Below are 25,787 nucleotides of genomic sequence, written 5' to 3' on the forward strand. Positions count from 1 at the left end.
ACCCTTTCCCTGCCTGGCAGGAGCCTCTTGGGGCTGCCAGACCTGTGCTGGTAGCAGGACCTTCTGGCATAGATCCCTGGGAGAATGGGCAGGCCCAGACGTGCTGCACAAGGGAGCAGGCATGGGGGCGGGGAGGGGGCTCTTACACAATCCCATCCGGGCTCGGCAAGGCGGGAGGGTTGAAAGGCCCCTGGCAGCTCCCCAGCCCCTTATACCCAGGCAAGGAAACCACAGCCTGAAACGCCTGGGTTTCTGAAGGGCGGGAAGGCGGGATTTTTTTGAGGCCTGCTCCACTCAGGCTGCTTCCCAGACTCTGTCATTCCTCTGAGGCCACAAGGGCTGCCAAGCATGTCGGGCACCGAATCATAGGCTTCCAGAAACTCAGCAAGGCTGGTGCCCTTATTTCCCACTGAATATGGGAAGAGTTTGCTGAAGACATTGTTCCTTTGCCCAGAGACCCACATACATTGAAACTAACTCATGGAGGTACAGAGAGCAGCTGGAAAATGGGGTCCCGAGAACACCAATGGTGTTCCTGGATGTGCCAGACACGGTTTCAAGCACTTTCTGAATATTAACTAGCTCAGTGCCCACTCTAACCCCGGAAGGTGGGCCCTGTCATTGTTGTCTCCATTCTTTAGAGGTGAGGGAGTAACTTGCCCAGGTCGACACAGCTAGTGTGTGGCATGACTGGGCTATGAACCCAAGCAGCTTTACCAGCATTTATATCCTTTTTGGTCTTTTGGGAATCAAGCAGAATTGTGAGACAAGCAATTAGGGATATGTTGGAAATGGCTTAGGAGCACGTTGCAAACTTAAGTGCCTACATGGCCTGGTAGGTGACATAAATGTGTGACTCAGGCCTGGTGGGGAGCGGCCTGTGGTCCCAGCTGGAGAATGGGTCGGGGAGCCAGAGGTGTTCTCATACAAAGTCCCTAAATTGAAACTTGCCTGGAGGACATTTGCCACCACAACCCTCAACCCCACCCCTCCCTTCTTAGAGCAGCTCTAACATAAGCCTAATGCACCACACCTCAACCTGCACCAGGAAATGTGGCCTAATGGGGGCATACCAGCTTGTCTTGGGGGGTTTGAAAGAACACAGAAGCAGGAAAGGACAGAGATGCACTGGGTGAGTGGAAGTGACAGAGGACAGGAAGAACAGCCCATTTAGAAACAGCAAAGATGATGTGAGTTACCTGTTCCTTGAGGGAGGAGACTCTTGATAGCCTGAAGAACTCTATCCTCTATGAGCCCAAAGAGATCCAAGGAGGCCCGTTCTGCTACAAGACTCATTTAACAAAACAGAGTCCTCCATTTTATGATTTTAGCCCCAGCCTGGTAACTGATTCACTTGGTTACTTCAAGTTCCCTGCAATAATCCCTTGGTCGGCTTCTCGGACTTGTTACAAGTAAAGGGTTATCATATTAGGGGTTGAACGTACTAATTTGCTGATTTTCAATTGGTTTTGACCTACAAAAACATCAGTTTCATATGATTCAACCCTATAATTGTCCTGTCTACCTTGCAAGGTGCAGGGGATAAATGAAAATGTTTGAAGCATGAGCCAAAGATTCACTGCCCTACGCACAGCAGGCATCCAGTGAACACTTGGTGAATGTAAATACTGGCTCCTGAATCAGGTGGGGATGAGCCATCCTTACCACTTCTAGCAAAGCCAATTGCCTGGGGACAGGGTCAGGCAAAGCAGTTCTTCGAGGGAAATTCACGTTCACCCAGCTCCTCCCGGATGCCGGCTCCTATGCGAGCCCTCTCCCCACACACCCCCACCCCCGCCAAAATCCGGGTCAAGTTCAGCTTTCAGCTTGGACACAGAGACGACCGCCTAAAGCCACCATCCAGGGAGGGAAGAAGCCTCAATCGCTTAGATGTGGCAAAGACCAAGCTCTTGGGAGCATCCGGGTTTTGCGGACTGAACAATCCCTTCTAGGGTAACCAGAGATTAATGGATGCATGGCAGGTAGAAGGCGCTGTCCTGCCTCATCTACCACGCCGCCCAATCCCTCCAATTCTCGGAAAATTATGGCACAAAGGAGGGAGCACAGCGGCAGCGACCAACGAGCCTTCTCCCGCTTTGGGTCGAAAGGAGGCCCCACGTCTGCGCCGCAATGAAGGCAACTGGCCAGGGGAAGGAGAGGACCGAACAAAGAGTTGGGACGCGTGGTCCGGGGACACCACTGTGGGTGCCTAGGATTGGCGAGCGCCCACCCTGGGGAAAATCCCACTTCCAGCCATGGGGGTACCTGGGGGCACGACTGAGACCGGCGGCCGCCCCCTCCGCCACCGCCGCAGCGTAACCGGGACGGGATCGCGATCGCCAAGCAACAGGAGGTGGCGCGGCTCTCCCGCCCTGTTCCACACCTGTCCTCGTTTCTTCCGGCCACAGGACATGGAGCCTGGGCTTTTCTCCTTCCAGAGGACAAGCCGATCGGGAAAGCCCCAACGGCCAGACTGAAAGATGTGAACCAGAATGCGGGCCTGACGCGTGCGGGCCAGGGGAAGGGGGAGGGGGCCCAGACCCAGGTGGCGTCCCGGCACTCCGCGCCTCCCACGGGCCGGGCACTGGAGTCCGGGGCCAGAGGAGGCAGCCGGGCGAGTGCGTGGTAAGCTCAGAAAAGGGAGTCTTGCAGTGAGAACGGGGTCAGCGAGCCCCTGACCCAAGAGAACCAAGAAGGGCGCCGTAATCCCTCCTCCCGTTCCTCGCTTGAACCTCTACGGGACTTGGCATACGTCCCTCCTCCACGATTTCAGACTCCGGGTTTTCTCCACTCCCAGATCCGCGGCCCCAAGAGACGGACAGTGGAACCTGCCAATGGCAGGACGCAAAGCGTCAACTTTGTGTTCGCCCGCCACTCTCAGCCAGTGCGCGCCCGTTTCTCCGGAGTCCCGCCTTCCGTGTCGGGCGCCCCCTTCTGGCCACACAGGGATGAACGCTATCTGTCGCCATGTTGAGTGCGGCACATTTATTTTCTTTCTGGAACATTTCCCCACCTATTCTAATCCTTCTTCCCACACAGCTACTTTCTAAGTTCGACAGTCAAATGCGGTGGCGATAAGGAGCCTGTAACCTGTGGTCTTCAGGTCGTTTGCGTGATCAGATCGCCACGTCACACCACGCTTGCTGAGCCCAACGCCATCTTGAGTGTGGCGACTTGATGGTTCCCTTCTCAGGGCTCCGCGTGGTCCTCTAAATGGCGTCCCAAACTTCAAGGAGTCCCCAAGGACTAGACAAACTGGTCTAAGGGGGCGATTATTTACCCCAGTAAACTCTCAGTATGTAAGTTCATGTGCCCCTCGCAGTCCCTTAAGTGGGGTGAGAGAAAAGATATACTAGATGGCCGGGCCCTGAAAGGAGCTCCCTGAAGCTGTCGCGACTGCAGTGGCCAGTCGGGGTAGGCGCCGTCCAAACCCCTGGAGTGCGGAGACTTCTGTGTGGTGCGACGCCCAAGGGGCTATCCTCTCGAAGGCAGGAGCTAACACCGGGCCACGAGTCCCCTCGAAGCATGAATCTCAGAGTGTGTGTGTGTGTGTGCTTGGCACGGAGCCCGGTTGTCGGCTGGCTCATGCGGCCAACGCTGGGGCTCGTGGTGGGCAACGGGGTCACCTCTGCAAAGACCCGGGGCACTTGGGGCCGGGCACAGGGTGTGGACGAAGTACAGACGGGGCGGCCCAGGAGCGCGAGTCTCGGCCTCACCGCCTCATTGCTCGTCGCAGGGCTTCGACCCACTTGCACGGGGACAATTCTCGGTCGAAAGGTGCCCCAGGGCGGGCACCTCCTCGAGCACCGCACAGGGAACCGCCCCGGGCAAGCGCAGCCCAGCACCCGGCCTCCCCTCCCCCTCGCTGGCAGCCGTCGTGCGAGCCGGCCACCGCCTCCTCTTCCCTCCCCCTCCTTCCGAGCAGCAGCGGGGAGGAGAGGACTGGGGGCTGGGCGGGCGGCTTTGCCGCGCTTTGGCTTTCTGCGTCAGCAGCCCCAGCAAAACAGCGGCGGGAGCGCGCGCCTAGAGCGCGCTCGTGCGCCCCTCCCCCGCGGCGCCGGCGCCGCCGAGACCCGGCAAACTAGAGCCCTGAATGACAGTGCGGTCGGCGACTGCGCAGCGCGGGACGCACCAAGGCACTGCCGCTTTAAGCACGCTTGCCCATTGTTCGGAATCGAGCCAATGAGCGAGCGCCCGCTCCCTGCGCTCAGCCAATAGCACTCGGGCAGAGGAGGCTGAGCGCCGCCCACTAATCTATATTAAAGGTTCTGGCGCCGCGTGAGTTCCCCACTGGCTGCTCTGAAAAGCCATCTTTGCATTGTTCCTGTGTCCAGCTCTTCGTTCGCCGCAGCCACCTCCGCCGCGCGCCTCCTCCGCCACCGCGGACTCCGGTAGCTTTCTCGCCAGAGTCCTCGAACTCTTGCTTTCTTTTTAATCCGCTGCATCGGATCACCGGCGTGCCCCATCATGTCAGACGCGGCCGTGGACACCAGCTCCGAGATCACCACCAAGGTGAGGTTGGACGCCGCCCGCCCCTTCGGGGTCCGCGCGCTGCTGCCGCCGGAGCGGTGTTTGGCGCGCGCACGGCGGCTCGTGTCTCTTCTTCGGGCGGAGAGATCTCTCGCCCCCGGCCTAGGCCCCCAGGCAGCTCACTCTTTTGTGTGCGGGGGAGGGGGCGGGAAGCGCAGCGGCAGGCGTGATGCCCGTCGGGGAGTGGGCCGGGCGCCCGCGGGGCGGGGGCTGAGGGGCTCGGGGGGCGGGTGTTTTACGGCTCCTGAAACTTGTTTGTGAGTCGTCTGAAAGGTGGCGGGAAGAGAGGGGCCGGCCGAGGGTCGTCAGCCCGCAGGGCGCACGGAAATAACTTTGAAACTCAAGCGCGTTTGGAATCGGAAGTGCTGGGGGGGGCGCGTGTACTGGCGCGGGGCGGCTGCGGGAAGCGGCGGCTCCGCAACAAGCGCCCGCCGGCGGCGCTCCTCTTTGTTCGGAGCCGGGCCGCCGCGTTTCGCGCCTTGCGGTGGGTCCGAGGTGGTTTATCTGGACTAAGCGCTGATAAGGTGGAGTCGGGCAGCGGGTCGGCGGGCCGCGACGTCGATTGTCTCCGCGGAGGTGTGAAGGTCTTCTCTGCCCTGGGAGCCCTCGGGGAGGGCGGGGGTAGGCGTCCTCCGGGGAGAGAGCGCCGGGAGCAGCCGCCTAGCTTAAGTAATTTACAGCGGTACCGGGTTTGCTGTGGAGGAGGCGAGCCCACGCGCCGTTGGTGAGGAAACGGAAAGTGAAGGAACGGCGCGCCGGGGCGACGATGGGCGCCCCCCGCGGCTGCCCGGGAGCACCGTATGCGCCGCTGCTCCGGAGACAACGCGGACGAACAAAAGCTGTGGCTGTGGCTGGCCGGTTGTGGGGTCGAGCCGGGCGCTGGGGGTTGTCGGGGCCTGGTGTTGCGGGGTCGCTGCCCTCGGTTTTGAGATCCTGCGCGTTTGGCGCAGCTCCCGTTCTGCGCGTCGGGTCGTTCTCGTGGCCATCGCGGGGAGCGTCTTCGCTCCGCTCTCGCCCGGAGCGCGGCACTTTAAGGCAGATCGGCTCTTTCTGCGCCCCTCGTGCCTCTTCGGGGACGGACAGGAGTCACCTTGGTGTCTCCTTAACCTCTATGCTCCTGGCGTCACCTCTGGCTTTCTCCCAGGGGTGACTTTCTCGGCGGAGTGGAGCTGGCGACTGGAATCTCCGCAAGGGCTCCAGCGGGCCCCCCCCCTCCGGACCAAGCCCGGGAACTAGTTGGGTGGGGGGAGGGTCGGCCCTTCCTAGTGCGGACGTCCGCGTTCGCTTCCCTCCCAAGGTGATTTCCCGCCGGCAGCAATAAATAGCCCCGTGGAGCGCGTCCCCGACGGCCTCAGGCTGCGGGACTGAAAAAGCCCCATGGACTTCGGGGCAGTCTCCCGCGGGACTTTGCCCGCCAAATGCCGAGAGGCAGGCCCACGCATCGAGGCCTTCTGTGGGGGTGTCAAGAAGCCCCAGGAAAGACTGGCGAGCACCTCGCGCGGCGGTGGGGCCAGCGCAGCCGGCAGGCTCCGGGTCTTCAGGGTCAGGGGCGCACTCGGCGGCCCTGGGCCACGTGCTCCGCGCGCGCGGTGCGTGCCGAGGCCCGCGCGCAAAGCCCGCCGGGCGGGGGCTACGCGCCTGCGCGCCGCGTTCTCCCCGCCCCCACCCGCTCCCCGGGGCTTCGGCCGCCAGGGGGCGGGAGCGGGCGGCACCGGGGTTCGCGGCTTGGCTGCGGGTGGTAATGGGGCCGACAGGTGCCCCAGGCCGCTCACTGGACGGAGTCCGAGCTGTGTCTGGCTCGACGCCTGTTCGTGTTGGTTGCAGGGTCGGCAGGGCCAGGCGGAAAAAGTTACGGGGCTTCGGGGCGCTCGCGGTGGCGCTGCCCTTTGGAAAGCGGACTGGGTCTGCTCCTCGAGGTGTGGTCTGATGGTCGCTGAGATGGGGCGCGCGGGGCGGCTCCCTTCCTGAAGGAGTGTCAGTCTCTTAAGCCCGGGCACGTTCCCCCGGCCAAGACCTGTGACCTCCTGGGACAGCTGTCACAGCTAGGGGACTGGTGGGTTTGGGTTTTTTAAAGAGCTGGGCTGCCGTGGGCTTGATTGGTGTTTAGCTCGGCGGGGAGGACTTGAATCGACCTCCCGGGTTCTGCCAGTTCCCTCCCTTCCATTCCCTTCCCGGGCTAGCCCGCCCACGGGAGTTCTCCCTCCATTACCTTATTTATTTATGGCACATACCTGCTGTCTTCCAAGAAGGATTTGTGAGAGGCGGAGCTCCCTCTGGTTGGAAACCAGTCCGTAGTCCGTGATGGGTGTGTGAGTGAAGTGTTCTCTGGCTCGTCTGCCCGGCCAGACGGGTTTAAGGCTGTGGTGCCACATGGCTCTTGTCTTAAGAAGTATGAGTAAGGGGCAGTGGGAACAACTGTAGGGGACTCTTGATGTGTTTTTTAAGGGTTGAGAAATTGGAGGAAACCCTGACCACAGACTTGCTGGCTGTCCTGGAGCCCTTCCTTCCCGTGTTTCCAAGTGTAACATGGGGCTGTTAGGACATCCCGATCAGCGCTGTATTCATGCTCCTGAGTTCTGGGCCTCTTTGCCAGCCGCGGGTTTCTTAAAAGACTTACTAGTTCCCTCTTACTTTTTGAAGGACTTAAAGGAGAAGAAGGAAGTTGTGGAGGAGACAGAGAATGGAAGAGACGCACCTGCTAATGGGAACGCTGTGAGTGTCTGCCTTGCCCATGATACCTAGCGGCTCCTGGCCAGGAAGTTCTCTCGCTCCAGCTTGGGCTTAGTCTGGGGTGAGGGAGAAGGCTGAGCCCTTGGCTAGTTCTGCATCGTGGTCTCCTGGTGGAGCTTTAGGAAGAGGAGTTGAGGTCTCTTGCCTGGTCTTGGGCTGCACGTGGATTGGGTGGGCTGTGGGGGGAAGAGCCGGGATTGCGCAGGAGTGATGATCTGTTCTCATTAACAACTTGGTATGTTTTCTGTCGAGGAGAATGAGGAAAATGGGGAGCAGGAGGCCGACAATGAGGTAGATGAAGAAGAGGAAGAAGGTGGGGAGGAGGAGGAGGAAGAAGAGGAAGGTGATGGTGAGTAGCCTTGTTTGTCTCTCCTGTTAGGGGGTACCTTTCCCTGGCCTTGTCCAGCAAAGGGACAGGAGTTGGGTCCTGGGGTTGGGGACCAGTGGCTCACCTACAGCTGGGTTGGTACAGCGGGGCTAGGACTTCGCTGGTTTTAGGCTAGCGAAGTGAAGCCCTGCCCCCACGTATGCACGCTCCCACTGGTGCCTTCCACACACTGGTCTGTTGCTCTTTCCTTCTCTGGAGACAAGTGCCTGCATGGAGGTGGCAAGGTGCCCTTGGCTGCCTGGTTTGTCAGGCAGCAGGGATCAGGGATATTTCTCTTCCCTGGAGAATCTTTTCACTGGGAAGTTCCCCTGAGGAGCTGCGGTGTTTTTCTGTCTCCACCCAAGTTCAGGTTGTCGCTGGGTGGGTTAGGGTATCCGGATGCTTCCTGGTGTTTGAGGGAAGGCAATGTGGTTTACCCTGGGGTTTGATTCTGCAGGTGAAGAAGAGGATGGAGATGAAGATGAGGAGGCTGAGGCAGCTACGGGCAAACGGGCAGCTGAAGATGATGAGGTGGGTTCTGGCTTTGGTGGGGGGTTGGGACCTGAGACATGATAGCCAGAGGGGCTCGTTCCCACTGTGCAGTCCTGAAAGGCTCCCTTATCTTGAGCAGGAACAGAAAGGAAGCTAGGCCTGTCTTCTCAGAGCTCTGGAAGCCTCTGGAGCAGCCAGTGCCTGGCCCTTGCCTCTTTTCTGTAGAAGTGGGGGTGGGCCCGGTGTGTGCTTGCAGGGCCTTGACCATCTTTCTCTCTGCAGGATGATGATGTTGACACCAAGAAGCAGAAGACTGATGAGGATGACTAGACAGCAAAAAAGGAAAAGTTAAACTTAACAAAAAAAAAGGCCACCGTGACCTATTCACCCTCCACTTCCCGTCTCAGAATCTAAACGTGGTCACCTTCGAGTAGAGAGTCCCGCCCGCCTGCCCAGCGCAGGCAGTGCCACCCGCAGATGACACACGCTCTCCGCCACCCAACCAAAACCACAACGTGAATTTGCAACAGGGGAGGAAAAAAGAACCAAAACTTCCAAGGCCCTGCTTTTTTTCTTAAAAGTACTTTAAAAAGGAAAATTTGTTTGTATTTTTTATTTACATTTTATATTTTTGTACATATTGTTAGGGGTCAGCCATTTTTAATGATCTCGGATGACCAAATCAGCCTTTGGAGCGTTCTCTGTCCTACTTCTGACTTTACTTGTGGTGTGACCATGTTCATTATAATCTCAAAGGAGAAAAAAAACCTTGTAAAAAAAGCAAAAACAACAACAAAAAAACAATCTTATTCCGAGCATTCCAGTAACTTTTTTTGTGTATGTACTTAGCTGTACTATAAGTAGTTGGTTTGTATGAGATGGTTAAAAAGGCCAAAGATAAAAGGTTTCTTTTTTTCCTTTTTTGTCTATGAAGTTGCTGTTTATTTTTTTTGGCCTGTTTGATGTATGTGTGAAACAATGTTGTCCAACAATAAACCGGAATTTTATTTTGCTGAGTTGTTCTAACAAAGCTGTCTCAAGCCTGGTTTTTCTGCATTTCAGTTTCTCTAGATGACCTGTGGTGGGGGCAAGGACAGGAGGAGGGGGCATTGGAAGGATCTTGAATTCAAGCCCAGCTAGATTTCCTGGGGATAGTGGGCTGAAGACCCCCAGTTGTCAAGAATGGGTGGGAGCAGCATGGTAGGTGGCCAGAGAGATCAAGAGCTGAGCTGTGGCTGGCCACTAAGACCTTCAGGGAGGGTACTGGAATTAGGAATTGTGAAGGGGAGGCCACTTCCGGGGGGTTGGTCTGCTGATTTGTACCAAGAGCCATTTTCCAGGACTGTGGTATTGGATGTCAGGTGGATCAGGGTGCTCTGGAAGATAATGTCCGCATCCCCAGGCACTCCCCAGGAATGGGCTACATGAGGCACTGTTGTTACACAGACCCCACCCACCCAGGGTTGGGGTGGGTGGGTGGTGGCACAGGCCAAGTGTGAACATGGCCAAGACCGAAGATAAGCCACCTGCCCATGGGGCTACCCATAACCTAAGCCTTTCCTCCTGGGTCCTCACCCAATTAGTTGGTGACTGTGGCTCCCTCTGGTGGTGGCATGTGGCACCTTGTCCCTCCGGGCTTATTTTCAGGGCCCGAACGTAGGCTTACCCTAATTCCCCCAAGCACTTCTCAAGGAGAAAGAAGTGGACCTTGGTTAGGGAGGTCGGCCAGCCTTCCCCTTGAACACAGTTGAAGATCACAGATGAGTGCTTAGGATTTTCAGATGGCTGCTTGTGTGCAGTGAGTCGGGAAAGCTAACGGAAGTGAAGGTTAACAGGAGTTCAAGTCCTTGGGGGCAGGACCTACTAGAGCTCTAAGCCTCCTGGGGCTTGCAGGTAAGCTTCACAAGTGGAACCCTGCAACCCCACCCCCACCCCACCTCTCCGCCCCTCGCAAGCTTCCATAGCATGCTCCTGAATCATGCCCTTCTCTAGGGGGTCAGCGAGGGTTGACACCTTAGCTGTTAGGGGTGCTGAGAATGGGACAGTCTGTTCATTAAGGATGTAAAAGCAGGGGTTCTGTTCCCACTTATGTAACCAGCTGGTGATCCTGGGCCTCCTTTATCCTTCCTGAATGCAGCTGTTTTTTTGGGTTTTTTGGGGGGGTGTGTGAAGATTTATTTTGGGGAATCTCCAGGAGACTCTTAAGTGCAGACCCCAACGCGGAGCTCAAATTTATAATCCTGAGATCCTGACCTGAGCAGACACCAAGAGTCAGATGTTCAAGCGACTGCACCCAGGCATCCCCTGAATGCAGTCTAAAGATGCATGCACTCCCAGCTGCAAGGGAAAGCGGGACAGAAGGGAGGGGGACAGAATCCTCAGGAGGGACACTTCTGTCTGGAATGCCCAAATCTACCCTGTAGTCAGAAATGGGTGCGGACAGAAGCCAGGCACGCTCCCTACCCACTCCTGTTCCCCAACATCGTGGCCATGTGGGAGTTCTTGGATCACATTTGGGCTGACTTACACACTGCTTTATCCAAAGGAAGAAACCTGGGACCCCAGTTTCTGCTGATACCCACCCCCTATCGCCCTCCTGTCTTCCCCTGCCCTCCTTCCTTCTCAGGCTTCCACTTTCTTTGTTAGGGAGTCTGCAAGACACCTACCTGTAGCAAGGGATGGGAGGATGGGGCTGTTAACTGAAGTATCCATCCACAACTCCTTAAGGACCATCTATGAATAATGGGACCCTGAGCACAAAGACAGGGGGACCTGACAGCAGGGAGTGCTTCTCTAGGGAGGTGGCATTGAAGCTGAGACTGGAAGGGCCAGGAGGATGAGAGAGGAGATGGGGGACAGGTTAGGGGGCAGGAGTGGTGCATGGGGAGGCCTTGTGCAGGAAAGTGCTAAGGGTGCATGGGCAAAGGGGGTGGGCAGGCTGTGGACCAGGTGCAGAGCTAGGATTTGAGGAAGCCACAGGATGGTTTGAGGTAGAAAAGCTCCTGGAAAGCACTGATGTGACATCTGCAGAGGCAGGGGACCCGGATTAAGGGGGAAGGGCAAGGTGGAAGAGAAACAGGTGCATTTAAGATATCACATGGGGAAGGGGTGCCTGGTTGGCTCAGTCTGTCTCCTTTTAGCTCAGGTCATGATCTTGGACTCCCAGGATGGAGTCCTGGGATCGAGTCCTGCATGGGCTCCCTGCTCAGCGGGTACTTGACTTTTCCCTTTGCCCCTCACCCTGCTCATGCTTTCTCTCTTTCTCTCTCTCTCGAATAAATAAATAAATAAAATCCTTAAAAAACAAAACAAAACAAAAAAAACACATGGGTTAAAGTGTCAAGATTCCGGGACAGAATGGGTGTTGGAGGCAAGGATCCCCCAGGTTCTGGCCTGAGCCCTCCAGCACAGGGAGGTGCCATTTATGATGTGCCAGGGGCTGGAGATGAAGGTCTAAAGCTGTGTGGAGACCTCCTGTATTTGTGGTGAACTGTCAGAGGCTGGTGGGTACACAGGTCCAGAAGGCCGGCAAGAGGTCTGGCTTGGGCCAGAGTAATGGAGGCTGAGGTATAAACCAGACAGGCCAGGAAAATGGCCTAGCAAGAAGACATAAGGCTTAGGTCACACGAGCGAGCACAGGGAGCTGAGTGCTGTCTGTTCCAGAAAATGAAGGCTCCAAGCCCAAGGCCCCCTCTCGCTTCATCCTCTGCCCTGTCCATCTGGCTCACCGGCCACATCAGCCTCCCTGTGTCCAAGGGAAACTTGGGCCTGGCGCAGGGCATTTGCACTGGTTATTCCTGCTCCAGGAATGTCTGATTCCCAGACTTCTCATAACTTGATCCATGTTAGGTCTCAGCACATGTTATCTCCCCAGAGAGGCCTTCCTTGTCCCTGACGTCAAGAAAGCCATCCCCAGTTCTGTCCCTCGGCCACATAGCACTTCGCACAAAGTGAGCTTGTTTATTTACTAGTTTGTGTTTTTTGACTGTGCCCTACTGAGGCCAGAGGCCATGCCTTATTCACCACGTTTCCCTGCACATAATATTCTGTTTGTTCGTTCCTTCGTTCATTCATTCATTTGCATGTGTACTGAATGTTGTCACTGTGCCTGACTCCATTCTGGGCTCCAGAGATACAGAAAAGAGCACGAGAGAGGAGGTCCCTCCTCAGGACACCACAGGACACCTCTTGGTGGTGGAACGGCGTTCTACATCCTTGTCTTCCCCACCCTCATTTGTGGTTTCTGCCAGGTGCCCCATTTTTGGGGGGGGCAGGAGGCTTGCCCTTCATAAGGGTTGGAGCCTGTGGAGTAAGGACAGTGTGGAGTGTCCTCCCTGGGCTGCTCAAGCCCCAGGCTGCCTGTCCCTCACTGAGCTGTACCCAGACGGCTGCCAGGGTCAGATCAAGGCCTTGGTTGGAGGGAACTTGCGGCTGCAGTTGCCACCCGCCCCCCTGCTGTGCACAGTCTCTTGAGGCAAGACTGACCAGCTGCTCTCTGTTCTGCTTCCCAGCGCAGCTCAGTCCTGCAGATGTCCACAAGGCCCAGAGCCTGGGCGGGGTGTCCAGCCCAGGGGCCAAGAAGACCGCAGAGCAGGCAACACATGGAGCTGGAATCAGGCGCCCAGGCCCACTCAGGCTCTGGCCCTGCTCAGAGGGGACTACTCCCCTCAAAATCTCTAGAAAGGAGGTGAGAGGCTGAGCCCCACCCAGACACAGACAGGACAGGCACGTTAATACAGAGCAAGTAATTCAAACTTGCTGGGCCTCAGTCTCCTCCTGTGCACAATGGCAGGAAAAGTGTGAGCCAGGAGGTAGGGTCCAGGCTGCCTTTCTTAATGTCCCCATGTCTGCACCAAACCCACTGTTTCTTCTGTCCCAGCGGCCTAGCCTCACCGCATAGCTTCATCCCACCAAAAGTTTGGCCTGAACAGTCCTTGCTGCCTTCAGCAGAGCCTACTTTTCTCTAGTCCCAAGACTAGCACACTATTTATCACTGCCTGATGACCTGCTCTGGGAGTCCAGAGTCACCCATCCTCACTCCCAAAATCTTTCTAAAAGCCAAGGATCGGGCGGCCAATACAGCCCCAATTGGGAGATTTGCGAGCGACGGGCTCCCTCTGGTGGACGTAGGGGAACTGCACGGGGCTCTGCCAGGTTCTGTACCGTCCAGGAAAGAGCGGCCTCAGCCACCGCGACTCCAGCTGAAAGCCCTTCCTCCCTCTCTGTTTCTGGAGCCCGGGTCAGACATGAGAGTCAGTGGTCATTTCCCAAGCCTTCCCTCTGGTCAGCTGATCTGGTCCTTCTTTTCCTCAAAGGGAGACCCCAGGCCTCTCCAGAGCCTGAGCTAAGGCCAGAGTTGGTTCCTCCTTGGGTTCTGGCCCCCTGGGCTCCTTATTGCTTAATCCCTTTGAATGCTTGGTGTGCGACACCTTCCCTGGGCAGGTGCAGCTCTCGGTCCTCTCTACTCACTACTCATAGTGACTGCTGACCTAAGTCCCAGTCCCAGGGTCCTCAGCTGCAGGGAATGGGGGCTGGAGTTTGAAGGCTCCCAGCTGCCCTCCTGGCCACTCTCTGAGCTGTCCATCAGGCTGCCCTAGGGTCTGTGCCGCCTCTCCCTGGCTGCCGTTGCTGGCCCAGGGGTCCAAAGATCTAGGTCTCCAATGCCCAGCCTTCTTCTGCCATGCCTACTATGTGGCCTCCTGTGTCCGGGGTATAGGCCAACCCTGCCTGCCTCAGGACCTGGCCACTCTGTAATCCCTGCCTGCTGAAAACTGCTTCATGGGGACAGAAACCCTGCTCCCAGCTTTACATGGAGTAGTCCAGTTTTGCAGTGTGGCTGTCAACCCCCAGCTCCAAGTGCTTGGAGAGAAGGGTAGGGCCAGCCAGGATGGAGGGCAGGGCTCTCCCCAGGACTTCCTCTCTAGAGAGCTCAGCCTCCACTCACAGGGTTTGCTCTGAGTTCAGAGAGGTGACAAAAGCTCAAATAGGAAACACAGCTGAAACATTGGAAGGCGGCCTGCAACACTGACCTTGTATACTAGGGGAATGATAGATGTATTATTGAAGGAGAAGGCCTAGCAGCCTGTGGCTGTGAAGTCCTGAGCATAGCCAAGGGACCCAGCTTGGAGGGAGTATGTCATGAGCTCTCCGTCAAAGCTGCTGCCCATAGCAACGAGAAGTGCCAGGTGGTCACTTGAGACAACCTCATTTCACATTCAGCCAAGCCGGGGCCCAGCTGTGAGGCTCTCGGCAGGGAGCAGATCTCTCCCAGGAAGGAGCTGCTGGTGAAGATTCCATAGGTACCAGGGGACATATGTTGTTTTTGACACCAACAGCCATCCCATCACCCTTCTCTTGGCAATAATCTCCTGAAATGGTGTCCAGTTTGCCTCTTGAAGAACTTCCCCTCCCCCACTCTCAACCCAATTCCACCAGCAGAATATGGCCATGGTCTTGGCCAATCAGTGCCCAGGAACCCTTTGCTATACTGATTGGCTCAGTGGTGGCATATGACCCTAGCTGATCCAATCAGAGTGAGCACTGGGATTTTTTTTTTTTTTTAAAGGTTAGTAGCTCTAGCCCAATATGGTGCTGGAACTCTGGATTCTGAAATCAAGACTTGTGTACTCCACTGACTGAGACTGCCAGGTGCCCACTCCTGGGATTTTTTGATTGAGTCGCTGCAAAGGGAAGGAGCTTGGGCCTGGGCAGTGAGACTTGAACTTAAGGTGATGTGAGGGGTGGCAACTGCAGCCTACACAGAAGAGTTGAGTCAAGGGGCAGAGGGATCCCAAGTTCTATGACATTACTCGAGTCTCTGGGTTGGCCTGTATGTAATGCCGTACCAATCCCTGGACTTTTCAATTATGCAAGTCAGTACATTTTCTTCTAGTTCAGGCTGGTTCAGGTTGGCTTTTTTGTCATTTGTAACCGAGTCACACTAGTAGACCGAAGGATACTGGGCTCCAGGCTCTAAACTCCGAAGCCAATCAGACTTCCATGAACCAAAGACAACTTGAGGAAGGAAGAGCACAGGGGTGTCGGTATTGACTTCTGGTGTGGTTTCCAGGTTGAAGGAGAACAGAGGCAGGTGAATCAGTCTCAGAAGAGGCTGTGATGCTCATGGTTCATCTCTCAATAAGATCCCAGAGTCCCTGCTGGACTCATTTCCAGCCGAGTGTGTGGGGCGGGCCATGGCCCAGTCATCTGAGCTAACCACCTTGCATCTACTGCCTGGAGTGCCCCTTTCCCTCTCTCCAGCCTGCAGTGGTCTCTGGTCCTCTGACCTTCCAGGAACTCACAGAACTTACAGGGTTCCCACCTATGCCTCACAGCCAAACGCAGTGTCATAGGACTCATGGGTGAGACCCCCATCTTCATGCAGCCTGGCATCTCCCAACTGTCTCTCTGCTCCAAGGTGTGCCTGAGAGGTTAATCCATCTTGTTTGGCAAAGTGCTGGGTAAGCAATGGGAAGGGGTTTTTTTTTGCATAACAAAAAAGAAAGAAAACAGACTCCCTGGGTCTTTAACATATGAAGGAGTCTCTAAGAGGATAGTTTAAGATGCAGCTCATTCCAAATTTGACCTGAAATTTTAAAATTTAAATTTGATTAATTAACATATAGTGTATTATTCATTTCAGAGGTAGTTTAGTGATTCATCAGTTGCATATAACACCCAGAACTCATTACATCATGTGCCCTCCTTAATACCCAACACCCAGTTACTCTATCCCCCCCACCCCCTCTCCAACAACACTATTTGTTCCCTGTAGTTTAGAGTCTCTTATGATTTATCTCTTTCTCTGATTTCATCTTATTTTATTTTTCTCTCCCTTCCCCTATGACCCTGTTTTGTTTCTTAAATTCCATGAGTGAAATCATAATTGTGTTTCTCTGACTTATTTCACTTAGCATAACACCCTCTAGTTCCATTCATGTTGTTGCAAATGGCAAGATTTCATTTTTTTAAAAAGATTTTATTTATTTATTTGACAGACAGAGATCACAAGTAGGCAGAGCAGCAGGCAGAGAGAGAGAGGGGGAAGCAGGCTCCTTGCTGAGCAGAGAGCCGGATGTAGGGTTCCATCCCAGGACCCTGAGATCGTGACCTGAGCCGAAGGCAGAGGCTTAACCTACTGAGCCACCTAGGCGCCCCTTGGATTTTTTTTTTTTTCACATAAACTGTTAACATACTGAAGGATGTTAGTGTCCAGAAAAAGTTGATCTTGTACAAGGACCCCCACCAGGGCTCAGGGACTGTTTGCTGAACTAAACAGATGATAGGAAAGGATTCCTCTGGGAACTGGTTCCATAGTTTGGCCAAAGACTCCTGTACAGACAGGCCTCATGCAGGCTCCCTCAGTGGCAGGTGTCTGGGGTCCTGTGACCCTTGTCAACACAGCCCAGGATGTGGTTAGTGTCAGTAGGTTTGGACATTGCTAAGGTGTGGAAATGGGTACAAACCTTTCTGGAAAGCATTTGACCCTGTATGTCAAGTTCCAAAAAAAAAATGTGCACATGCTCTTTTGTCTTAGAAATTCATCTCATCTTCATCTCCATTCTGTATCCCAGGAAAACTACTGCCCCTTCCCAGAGGTATTCTCTGGGTCCTTCTCACCAATCTCCCCACAATGTCCCAAGTGTGACTCCTGTGGTTTCCACTAGAGCCTGGGGGTGCGGCCTGCTTGACAGTGATGCTGGACAGACATCTACTCTTTTTTTTTTTTTTAAGATTTTATTTATTTGACAGAGAGAGAGACCACAAGCCCAGACAGGGAGGCAGGCAGAGAGAGGAGGAAGCAGGCTCAGAGAGCCTGATGTGGGGCTCGATCCCAGGACCCGAGATCATGACCTGAGCTGAAGGCAGAGGCTTAACCCACTGAGCCACCCAGCCGCCCCCAGACATCTACTCTTAGAAGATACTGAGGTTGGATGGGTTCCAGCCACATGGGGGCAAGTGACAGTGGATTCTCCAATTCTGACCCCTTTGTCAACATTGTCCTTAGTCAACTTTGAGGGCCCAATGACCTTTCTACTAGTCAACCTTTCAGTAAGCACCTCTTACTAGGAGATGCTCATTTCTTTCCTTGGAGACAGTGTGGTCTGAATCCATTTTAAAGACCCTGGTGTCAAATGAGTTCCATTATTAGGTAGGTGGGCTTTCTATTATTTTCCCGCTCTGCTCAGGGGTGACTTAACTTTTAAATGGTTAGTCTCTTGTTAAGTGATGGCATTTCTTAGATGTGGCACTCCCAATGGCCACTTGCCTCTCAAGGGAGACCTTTGGGCAGAGGCAAGGTTTCTTTCAGCAAATGATTGCATCAAAACACAACCAAATCCATACTGAGGTCTCAGAATTCTGTGCCCGAATGGTATCATTTGAACCTGGAAACACTGGAGGATCGTGATGGTCATAAAACCTCTTGAATATCAAGTGTCTACTTTTAAGTAAACATGAACCCTCTAAGAAAAACCTTAGCCTAATTGTACCGAACGTATTGTAGACTGTTGCTGAATACAAGCCAATTAAAAGAAAGAAACAATTAGACATTCTTCCAGAAAAGAGGATTTGGATTCCAATCCTGACCAAGGGCTGGACCCTGAGTAAACAGCGTGTATGGCCAATGACATACCAGGAAAGGAAAGAAAGGACCATTATCATTCCCTATAACATAAAAGTGAAATGAAATTTCAAGTTCTGTAAAGACGTACACCAATCATGTGTACTTAATTACACAGGGGGGCCCTGTGCCCTGTATTCAAATTTTCATGTTGTATGGCTCTAATGCACATACTTTACCCCCAAATGAAATTAACAATTATATATAAAACATCCAAGTGATAATAATCTTGCTTATCCTCTTATAATTGAGAAGAGCTATTTGGGGGATGATTTGAATAAATCAAGTCATTTAAAAAGCCACTCTAGGGGTGCCTGGGTGGCTCAGTGGGTTAAAACCTCTGCCTTCGGCTCAGGTCATGATCCCAGGATCCTGGGATCGAGCCCCGCATCGGGTTCTCTGCTCAGCAGGGAGCCTGCTTCCCTTCCTCTCTCTGCCTGCCTCTCTGCCTACTTGAGATCTCTGTCAAATAAACAAATAAAATATTACAAAAAAAAAAAAAAGCCACTCTAAGAAATTTGAATAAATGCCCTCTTTTCCTTTGAAAACATTTTCTTTAATAAGTACAAGAATCCAAAAGCATTCCACGGAACCAGGAGCTGTCTCGGGGTTCCTACGGGGCTGGTAAATAATTGTTGCTGTGGCTGTCAGTGATGTTAATGCACGTGCCTGGGTTTCTAACGCTCTGAAAGGCATATTTTATTTGAAGTAATCTCTACCCCCAACATGGGGCTCAAACTCACGACCCCAAGATTGAGAGCTGCATGCTCTACTGACTTAGGCAGGCAGGTGCTCCTGAAAGGCTTTATTTATTTATTTATTTATTTATTTAAAGATTTTATTTATTTATTTGACAGAGAGAAATCACAAGTAGATGGAGAGGCAGGCAGAGAGAGAGAGAGAGGGAAGCAGGCTCCCTGCTGAGCAGAGAGCCCAATGCGGGACTCGATCCCAGGACCCTGAGATCATGACCCGAGCCGAAGGCAGCGGCTCAACCCACTGAGATTTTATTTATTTATTTGACAGACAGAGATCACAAGTAGGCAGAGAGGCAGGCAGAGGGGGAAGCAGGCTCCCCGCTGAGCAGAGAGCCTGATGCGGGGCTTGATCCCAGGACCCTGAGATCATGACCTGAGCTGAAGGCAGAGGCTTAATCCACTGAGACACCCAGGCGCCCCAGGCATTATTTTTAAACTGAGGGTTTAGTAGCATGTGATTCTTGATCTCAGGGTTATGAGTTTGAGCCCCCTGTTGGGGGTAGAGATTACTTAAAAAAAATAAACTCTGAAAAAAACCCTAAAATAGCTTATTAGGGGTCCCTAAACTTCCTCTGTTCACGGCACAATTAGTGTGTCAGTCATTTTTCCATAGTGTAACAAAAACAAAATATTTTTAAAATTATTATTATGTAGTTAGGTTCAAACAACTTAAGTATTTATATCCTAACCTAGTGGCTGTCATATTATTGGGGAAAAAGAAAAGACACATAAATCGAGAGAAAAATATTTTTATTTTATTTGTAATCACAATGACTTATTGATGTGATGTGTGCACATCTTCTCAAACCTTGGAATCAGATTGGACACAACCACCCTCATTTCCTGTTCACACTTTAAAAAAAAAAAATTACTCATTTATTTTAGAGAAAGCATGTGAGTGAGTGCAGCTGGGGGTGGGGGGCAGAGGGAGAGAATCCCAAGCAGACTCCACCCTCAGTGTGGAGCCCTATGTGGGGCTCGAACCCACAAAATGAGATCATGACCTGAGCTGAAACCAAAAGTTGGACGCTTAACCACTAGGCACCCCTGTTCACATGGATTTTTCAGGGGTACTTTTTTATCGCCAAAATGTGCAAAAATTCAGCTTTGAGAAGATAACTCACCAAAAAGAACGTGGTGTGGTGCAGTATAATGTTGAAACTGAACTATCTTGAGCTAATAGTGAGCACGGTACAACAGACATCCCCAATGACTGCATTTCCTTTGAAAATTAAAATATCCTTTGGAACCCTTGTGAATTTGCTGCAGTGCCCTGGGGTGCCTTGGTGCACAGTTTAGGAACCAAATGTATCCACCAAATCTCTGCTTCTCACTCCATTCAACTTCACCCCCCCGTTTATTCACAACTATGGACAAAGCTGCTTAGCTTCGAACCAAATAATAGTGCACCAAAAAACTGCTAAGCCAGGTTTGGTCTTCACTTTGAGGATTATTTTAACAGTATTTTGAGAGCCGCAAAACAATTACCAGGTCACTAGCAGCAAGTTCTGAAAATAAACTGTTCAATACAAAGGGACTGGTGACCTGGCACACATTTTGGCGCTCTTTTTGGCCGAGACCTGGAGGATAAATCAGAAGGGAAGAAGATGCCTTTGGCCCGACAGGCCCCAGGTAGTTCTAGGAACTGCGGCAGGAGCAGTCGGGGTGAAGATGTTTGTAAGGCTAGTAAACAGGCCTTGGTCTGGATTGTGGGGCAGCCCTGCTAACCTCCAGGAAGCAGTTATCAACCCTGAAATTCTCTTCCTTCCCCTGAACCCGGTTTTTATCTGCCAGTTCCACCCCAGCCTGGGAGGGAGGAGGCGGGGAAGGAAAGCAGAGACATCTGCTGCTGACCTCTGTGGCCTTCTTCTTCCTCATTCCTCCTCTCCATCCTATACCGGGGCAGGAAGTGGCAGGTTCACTCTTCCCACAAGGAGGAGCTCTTTGTGGTAAATGAGACAATCCTGTGTGCCCCCTTCCTTCCACCACCCAGTTCTTGCTTTGTTGATAGTTTAAGGGACTTAAAAATCTTTTTGAGAAAGCCCAGCTTTCCATGGCTCTTGGTTTGCTGGGAACTTGTCCCTCCTGGGTTGGTAGTCAAAAGCTGAACGCTGACTTCTTTCCATTGCTTCTCCCATCAGACTGATGCAGGCACTGGACAGTCCTGTTTAATTCGAGCATTGATTGCTACCTAAAATTATTCGCTTCCTGTCTCCTCATTGGAATGGGAGGGTAGGGACTTCACTGGTTGAACAAGTATGTCCATCATTTAATATAGCGTCTGGTACACAAACAGTGCTCAGTAAATGTGTGGACTGAATGCATAATGCTTAAAGATGTTGCACATAGAATGTTCTCGATATACAACAGCTAGGAAAAGAAAGAAAGAGAACAGAAAAAAATCCAGAAATCCACTAACAAAGATTTTAGGGACAAGGTGGTTGGAAGCAAATGAACAGCCTGCAAGGAGCAGAACTCCCAGGAAAGGGGCTCCCAGAATCCACAAGAATTTCCAGGAGGTGTTAGAAGATCCAATGCAGCAGACAAAGCAGGAAGGACCAGCAGGGGGCAGTGGGTCAGTGGAGTTCATGGACATACTGGTGGAAAGGAGGCCCCCAGTCAGGGCCAGCCAGCCAGTGGTTGTTGAGGAGTAAATGAGAGGTGGGGAGGTGGAAAGAGTGAGTGGAGACAATCCCAAGGAATTTTGATCTGCAGAGAAAGAGGATGGAGCAGGAGCTGTAGGCGTCGCAGGACTGAAGGAAAGCCTTATTATTATTGTTTTTTTAAGACTTTTTTTAATTTATTCATTTGGCAGGCAGAGATCACAAGTAGGCAGAAAGACAGGCAGAGAGAGAGAGAGGAGGAAGCAGGCTCCCTGCCGAGCAGAGAGCCCGATGCGGGGCTCGATCCCAGGACCCTGGGATATGACCTGAGCTGAAGGCAGAGGCTTTAACCCACTGAGCCACCCAGGCGCCCCAGGAAAGCCTTATTTAAAAAAATTTTTTTAAAGTTACTTGAGAGTCAGAGAGAATAAGTATGAGCCAGGGGAGGGGCAGAGTGGGCAGAGAGAGGGAGAGAAGCAGATTTCCCACTGAGTGCAGAGCTCAACACCGGGCCTCCATCCTGGGACCCTGAGATCATGACCTGAGCTGAAGTCTAACGCTTAACCAGCTGGTCCACACAGGCACCCCACAAGTCTTAGTTTTTTTAAATTTATATTTTTAGGGTCACTTGAACATGTTTCGTAGGCTGAGTTTTAGGATTCAGAGAAGAGAGGGCTTTCCGGATTTTGCTGAAGTATGTGTAATCTCTTCTCATTTATTTCATTTTCACTTTTTAAAAAATCTCTTCTTCCTTTCATTCACCTTGCACTTCCCTTATTGCAGGCGTTACCGTCACCTGTCACCTCCCTCTACTAGAGACAAATCCCTGAAAGCCAGGCCTGTGCCTTCAACGTATGCATATGGGAAGAGTGCGAGTGTGGCCTTCGGTGGACTGGACTCCCTCCAACCCCTTCCCGCCCAACTGAGGCCAGACTCGGTGCTTCACCACACCCCCATCACAGAAGTCCACAAGCCTGCATGCGACTTTAGCTTACTTTACAGCTGCCCGTGTACATCTATCTGCCTCTGACACTTACTGCCTCTACCAGCATTTCTCAAGGTCTGGTCCACAGACCGCTTGTGTCAGAATCACCTGGGCTGCTGCAGCAGGTAGATTTCTGGGCCCTGCACCTACTGAACCCCAATCTCTGGAGTGTGGGGCAGGTACCCGTACACGTGCCGGGCCTGGGCTGCATGCCTCTCTTTTGTAACATTCTGTGGCCTTTGATGTATCCGCAAAACCCCCAGCTCTGCAAGCACTTAGACCTGCACCTATCCTACTGGAGCTGACCCTGACCTACAAGGGCCCGAGTCTCCACAGCTCTTGGGTCCTCTCCTTTCGCTTGTGCTCATCCCTGCCCGCACCCCTTCCCTCTTCCTCCTCTCATAGCTGCAGCCATCCTCCCGGCCAGCCCCAGTCCCTCCTGCACAGCTCAGAACCTGTCAATCGCACTGTCCCTGGAGCACACTTTTTGGGCCTTGTTTCATGATAAAATGATCAGCGCTGCCTGAACACACACACTGTTGCCTGGAGAGATGGTGAATGTCTAAGAATGACTAGGCTATAGTTCTTTTTTTTTCTCAGAGCAGCTGACAAAGAAGTGTGTCCCTGACAGTTCTGGCTGGGTGAGGGAGTGGAAAGGGGCAGTGAAGGAGGCTCTGAGCAAGGCGGGGAAGCTTCCCTGGGATGACTTCTCTCCACTGGGAGGTGTCCAGTTCCCTAAGCGCCTTCCCCGCTGGAATTCTGGGGAGCAGACGTAGTTCAGGAAAGGAGACGAGCTCACTCTGAGGGAAGAGATGGCATTTCCAGAAAGCAAAAGGAAATTTGGATTCATTTTAACTTTGTTTTCTCATCCAATCTTGGTATTTAAAAATTAGCTTTTGAAGACAAGAGCCCTCATGTGAGAAATGGAATTATCACTGAAAGATGGGGACAGTCCACTAAAAATGTCCTTCTCCTCCCCACCCACAGAGGCAAACAGACCCTTTGGTAAGAAAAAGAGCAGGAATATGTGAGCAGGGGCTACGCCAGAGGGCCCATCTCTGGCTATATTCTCCTTCCCTCTGGTCTCAGCCTTACTACTGTGCGAACTGGAAACCCTTTAATTGCTGATATTGTATAAAGAACAGTGAAGGCTGCTGGTAGCTCAGAGGTAAGCTTCTAAAAAAGAACCCTTCTCTGTCACATCAGACTTGCAGGCACCCAGCTACCATCACTCTCTCCCACGCTGGCTTCTTCTGCCTGGGTTTTAAGGCCTCCCAGCACCCCACCCCATCCCAGATGTGTTCCCACCATTCTCCACATGACTTCAGGGAGATCTTTTCTCCATTCTGGAACTTCTGTCCTCTCACATAAGAAAAGAAGGGTTTCTACTCTGTCAGCTTGGACTTCTACCCTTTCCCGAAACCTCTTGAGTAAAGGTACATCATAAAGGTATGAGAAAAGTTAAAAGCAACACCAAACAAAGGGGACATTGATGTTGTGGAAAAGAACCACTGCATATCATGTCTCAAAGACAAATGTTAAGGTTATGGGTCTTGTTTGGGTACGTTGTACATTCTTGGAAAGCAGCAACTGAAGCATCGGGAATGCAAAATCTATTAGCTGATTTCTGGAGTAAAATACAGTTGTGGTCCTATGGTCTGATAAATGTCTTTCTTCACATCATGGGGCTGGGTTCATGTTCCAGAAAAAGCAGAGATGAAAGCAGTGCCATGCTAAAGACTGTAGGAATATTTTAATTCATATGTTTTAATTCATTACGTAATAATAATATCACAGTCTATTTTACAAGTTAAATGTATGAGAATGTATGAAATAGAAATGGTAGGAAAAAAACTAAACATAGGTCAGGAATATGAATTTTTCCAAAACCAGGGGCCAAAGGAAGATGCGTTGCCTGTAGGGCCCAAGGAGGAAGCAGAGGGGGTGGGAACAGCATTGGCTCTTGTGGTAAGCATCTGTCCCTGTGTCACCCTGGGAAGGAGTCAAGGCTCACCCTCTGTCCTGGTCTGGGGTTGGGAGTTGAGTCTGGTCAGTGGAAGATGGCGGCTTGGGAGGAAAGAGCCATCTGGTTACCTACACAGAACTGGTCCCCTGGTGGCCGCAGGTGGGTTGCCGTACAGGGAATTAGGGGTGGAAATGTCAAAAATCAAATGCGTGGAGGAAAAAAGTCAACAGTTTCCTCCTTTCCCCCCCAAAACCCAAATTCTTGAAATGCACACACATTCTTCTCTCAAACGTAGAAAAGTCTCACTCTGGATGTGCTTACAAGAAGATCGTCGTCAAAAAACTTTGTCTCTATGATAACATTCCCACTATAAGTAAGAAGAGAGGGCAAAAGAGTGAGTGTGTTAGGCAACAGATTTCATTTCCACAAAGTGGCTTCAGTTTGGGTCTGCTGGGCCTGGGGACACGCACCTACCTAGAATTTTGGCTTGGGGACACTTAAATCTACGTCCAAATGGGGTTAGAAGTCTAATGTGACATTTAACTTTGTGATTGGATTTTTTTCTCCTCAAGTTCAGAAAACAAGAAGAAAGAGCATGTTTTAATCCTTGATATATGTAAACCCCTTAGCAGAGTGCTCTGCAAACAGGGGTGCTTATACATAAGACTTATTTTTTTTTTTTTAAATATGAGTGACTTTTTGATATACATGGAAACCTGCAGATCTCTGGTAGGCAGTTATGGGTTGGTCTTTCCTGCATCTATTTCCATCACTTTGGGTAACAGCACTCTGCTCTTCTTCTGGGGACCCACCACATCTCCAGTCCATGGGTCAGTCCAGTAGCCTCTCCTTCACCTGGCAGAGGGCTGGGCACAGGACATAATATGGGCTAATCAGACTCTTCCCCTGCTCCCCGTTGGAGCAGGATCCTTCCTATGGCTGCTCCTGAAGGAGATCATAGATGGATTCTTGCCATCTGCATCTTTGAAGCTGCCCAGGTCTCAGTGCCACCCGCCACCCGTCACCCCTACCCCCCTTCAGGTCTGTCCTATCAGCTGGACTCATTTCTATGGCTTGGAGCCAAAGAACCCCAAATGACACACCATTGTACAGGGGAGAATTTCATTTTTCTTGGTGGGTATCTTAGAGTTTCCAAACCAAACCACTCTTGAACCAAGTTAAGGACAATAGAGGTACTGTTTTTGGGTTCCAGAAAGTAAAATGTGAGTTAAAGAACCTAAATAAGCCATCACAGACTTATTGGACCTGGTCAAGAAGGAGTCAGTGAAGGTTAATAAAATACAAAAAATGCCCTTCTATATACTACCCTGTACTTTCCCAGGGTAATTAATAGCCAGCAGATACATTTTTGTTGGCAATTAATTATAAAATAGGTACATAAGAAACTCAAGATTGAATTGGCTATTAGAATATAAAAATACCTACCATTGTAATTAAAAATCTATTAAAGAAAACATTTTATAAAGCAAGATCTTACAAAGCAAACAACCTCTATTTACATTCAGTGTGGCTTTCACCAAGGATCTGTTTAAGGGGACAATCCAATATTACACAAATATCTGTGGGAATAACTCATTACTAGACACTATTATTAAGACCTCTGAAAGTCTAATACCTTTTCCGAAGAGAAAATGTAAGCTGGGCCCTTACTGACAGTGTTTTTGGATAAAGGACAAACAAATTATTCTTTGAGCAGGAAGCATAACTATGAAA

The 25,787-nt window shown here is 51.9% G+C and overlaps 2 protein-coding genes across 3 annotated transcripts in view; one reads left to right on the forward strand and one right to left on the reverse strand.

The window, feature by feature from the left end:
• The first annotated feature begins 4,273 nt into the window (after positions 1–4,273).
• Positions 4,274–9,149, forward strand: PTMA (prothymosin alpha). Of its 2 annotated transcripts, none has more exons than XM_032355163.1 (5): positions 4,274–4,512; positions 7,171–7,242; positions 7,513–7,609; positions 8,085–8,158; positions 8,402–9,149. In XM_032355163.1, the coding sequence occupies exons 1-5, from the start codon at positions 4,468–4,470 to the stop codon at positions 8,447–8,449; spliced, it is 336 nt and encodes a 111-aa protein (XP_032211054.1). In that variant the 5' UTR covers positions 4,274–4,467; the 3' UTR covers positions 8,450–9,149. The 2 variants fall into 2 exon arrangements, with proteins under 2 accessions (XP_032211054.1, XP_032211055.1); XM_032355164.1 differs by having other exon boundaries at positions 4,275–4,512; positions 7,516–7,609.
• Positions 9,150–23,821: 14,672 nt separating this feature from the next.
• PDE6D (phosphodiesterase 6D) overlaps positions 23,822–25,787 on the reverse strand; it is a 51,483-nt gene continuing 49,517 nt past the window's right edge. Inside the window, exon 5 of the mRNA XM_032355170.1 lies at positions 23,822–24,420. Within this exon, the coding sequence (XP_032211061.1) occupies positions 24,339–24,420 (82 nt within the window). The 3' untranslated portion in view covers positions 23,822–24,338. The remainder of the gene's footprint in view (positions 24,421–25,787) is intronic.

Source organism: Mustela erminea, chromosome 8, assembly GCF_009829155.1.
Source record: "Mustela erminea isolate mMusErm1 chromosome 8, mMusErm1.Pri, whole genome shotgun sequence".
NCBI lineage: Eukaryota > Metazoa > Chordata > Mammalia > Carnivora > Mustelidae > Mustela > Mustela erminea.

Excerpts from the sequence above, each read along its gene's own strand:
- PTMA (XM_032355163.1), top strand. The coding sequence starts at position 4,468 with ATGTCAGACGCGGCCGTGGACACCAGCTCCGAGATCACCACCAAG. Across the intron at positions 4,513-7,170 it reads GCTCCGAGATCACCACCAAG|GACTTAAAGGAGAAGAAGGA; the intron begins GTGAGGTTGGAC and ends TACTTTTTGAAG. Across the intron at positions 8,159-8,401 it reads GGGCAGCTGAAGATGATGAG|GATGATGATGTTGACACCAA; the intron begins GTGGGTTCTGGC and ends TTCTCTCTGCAG.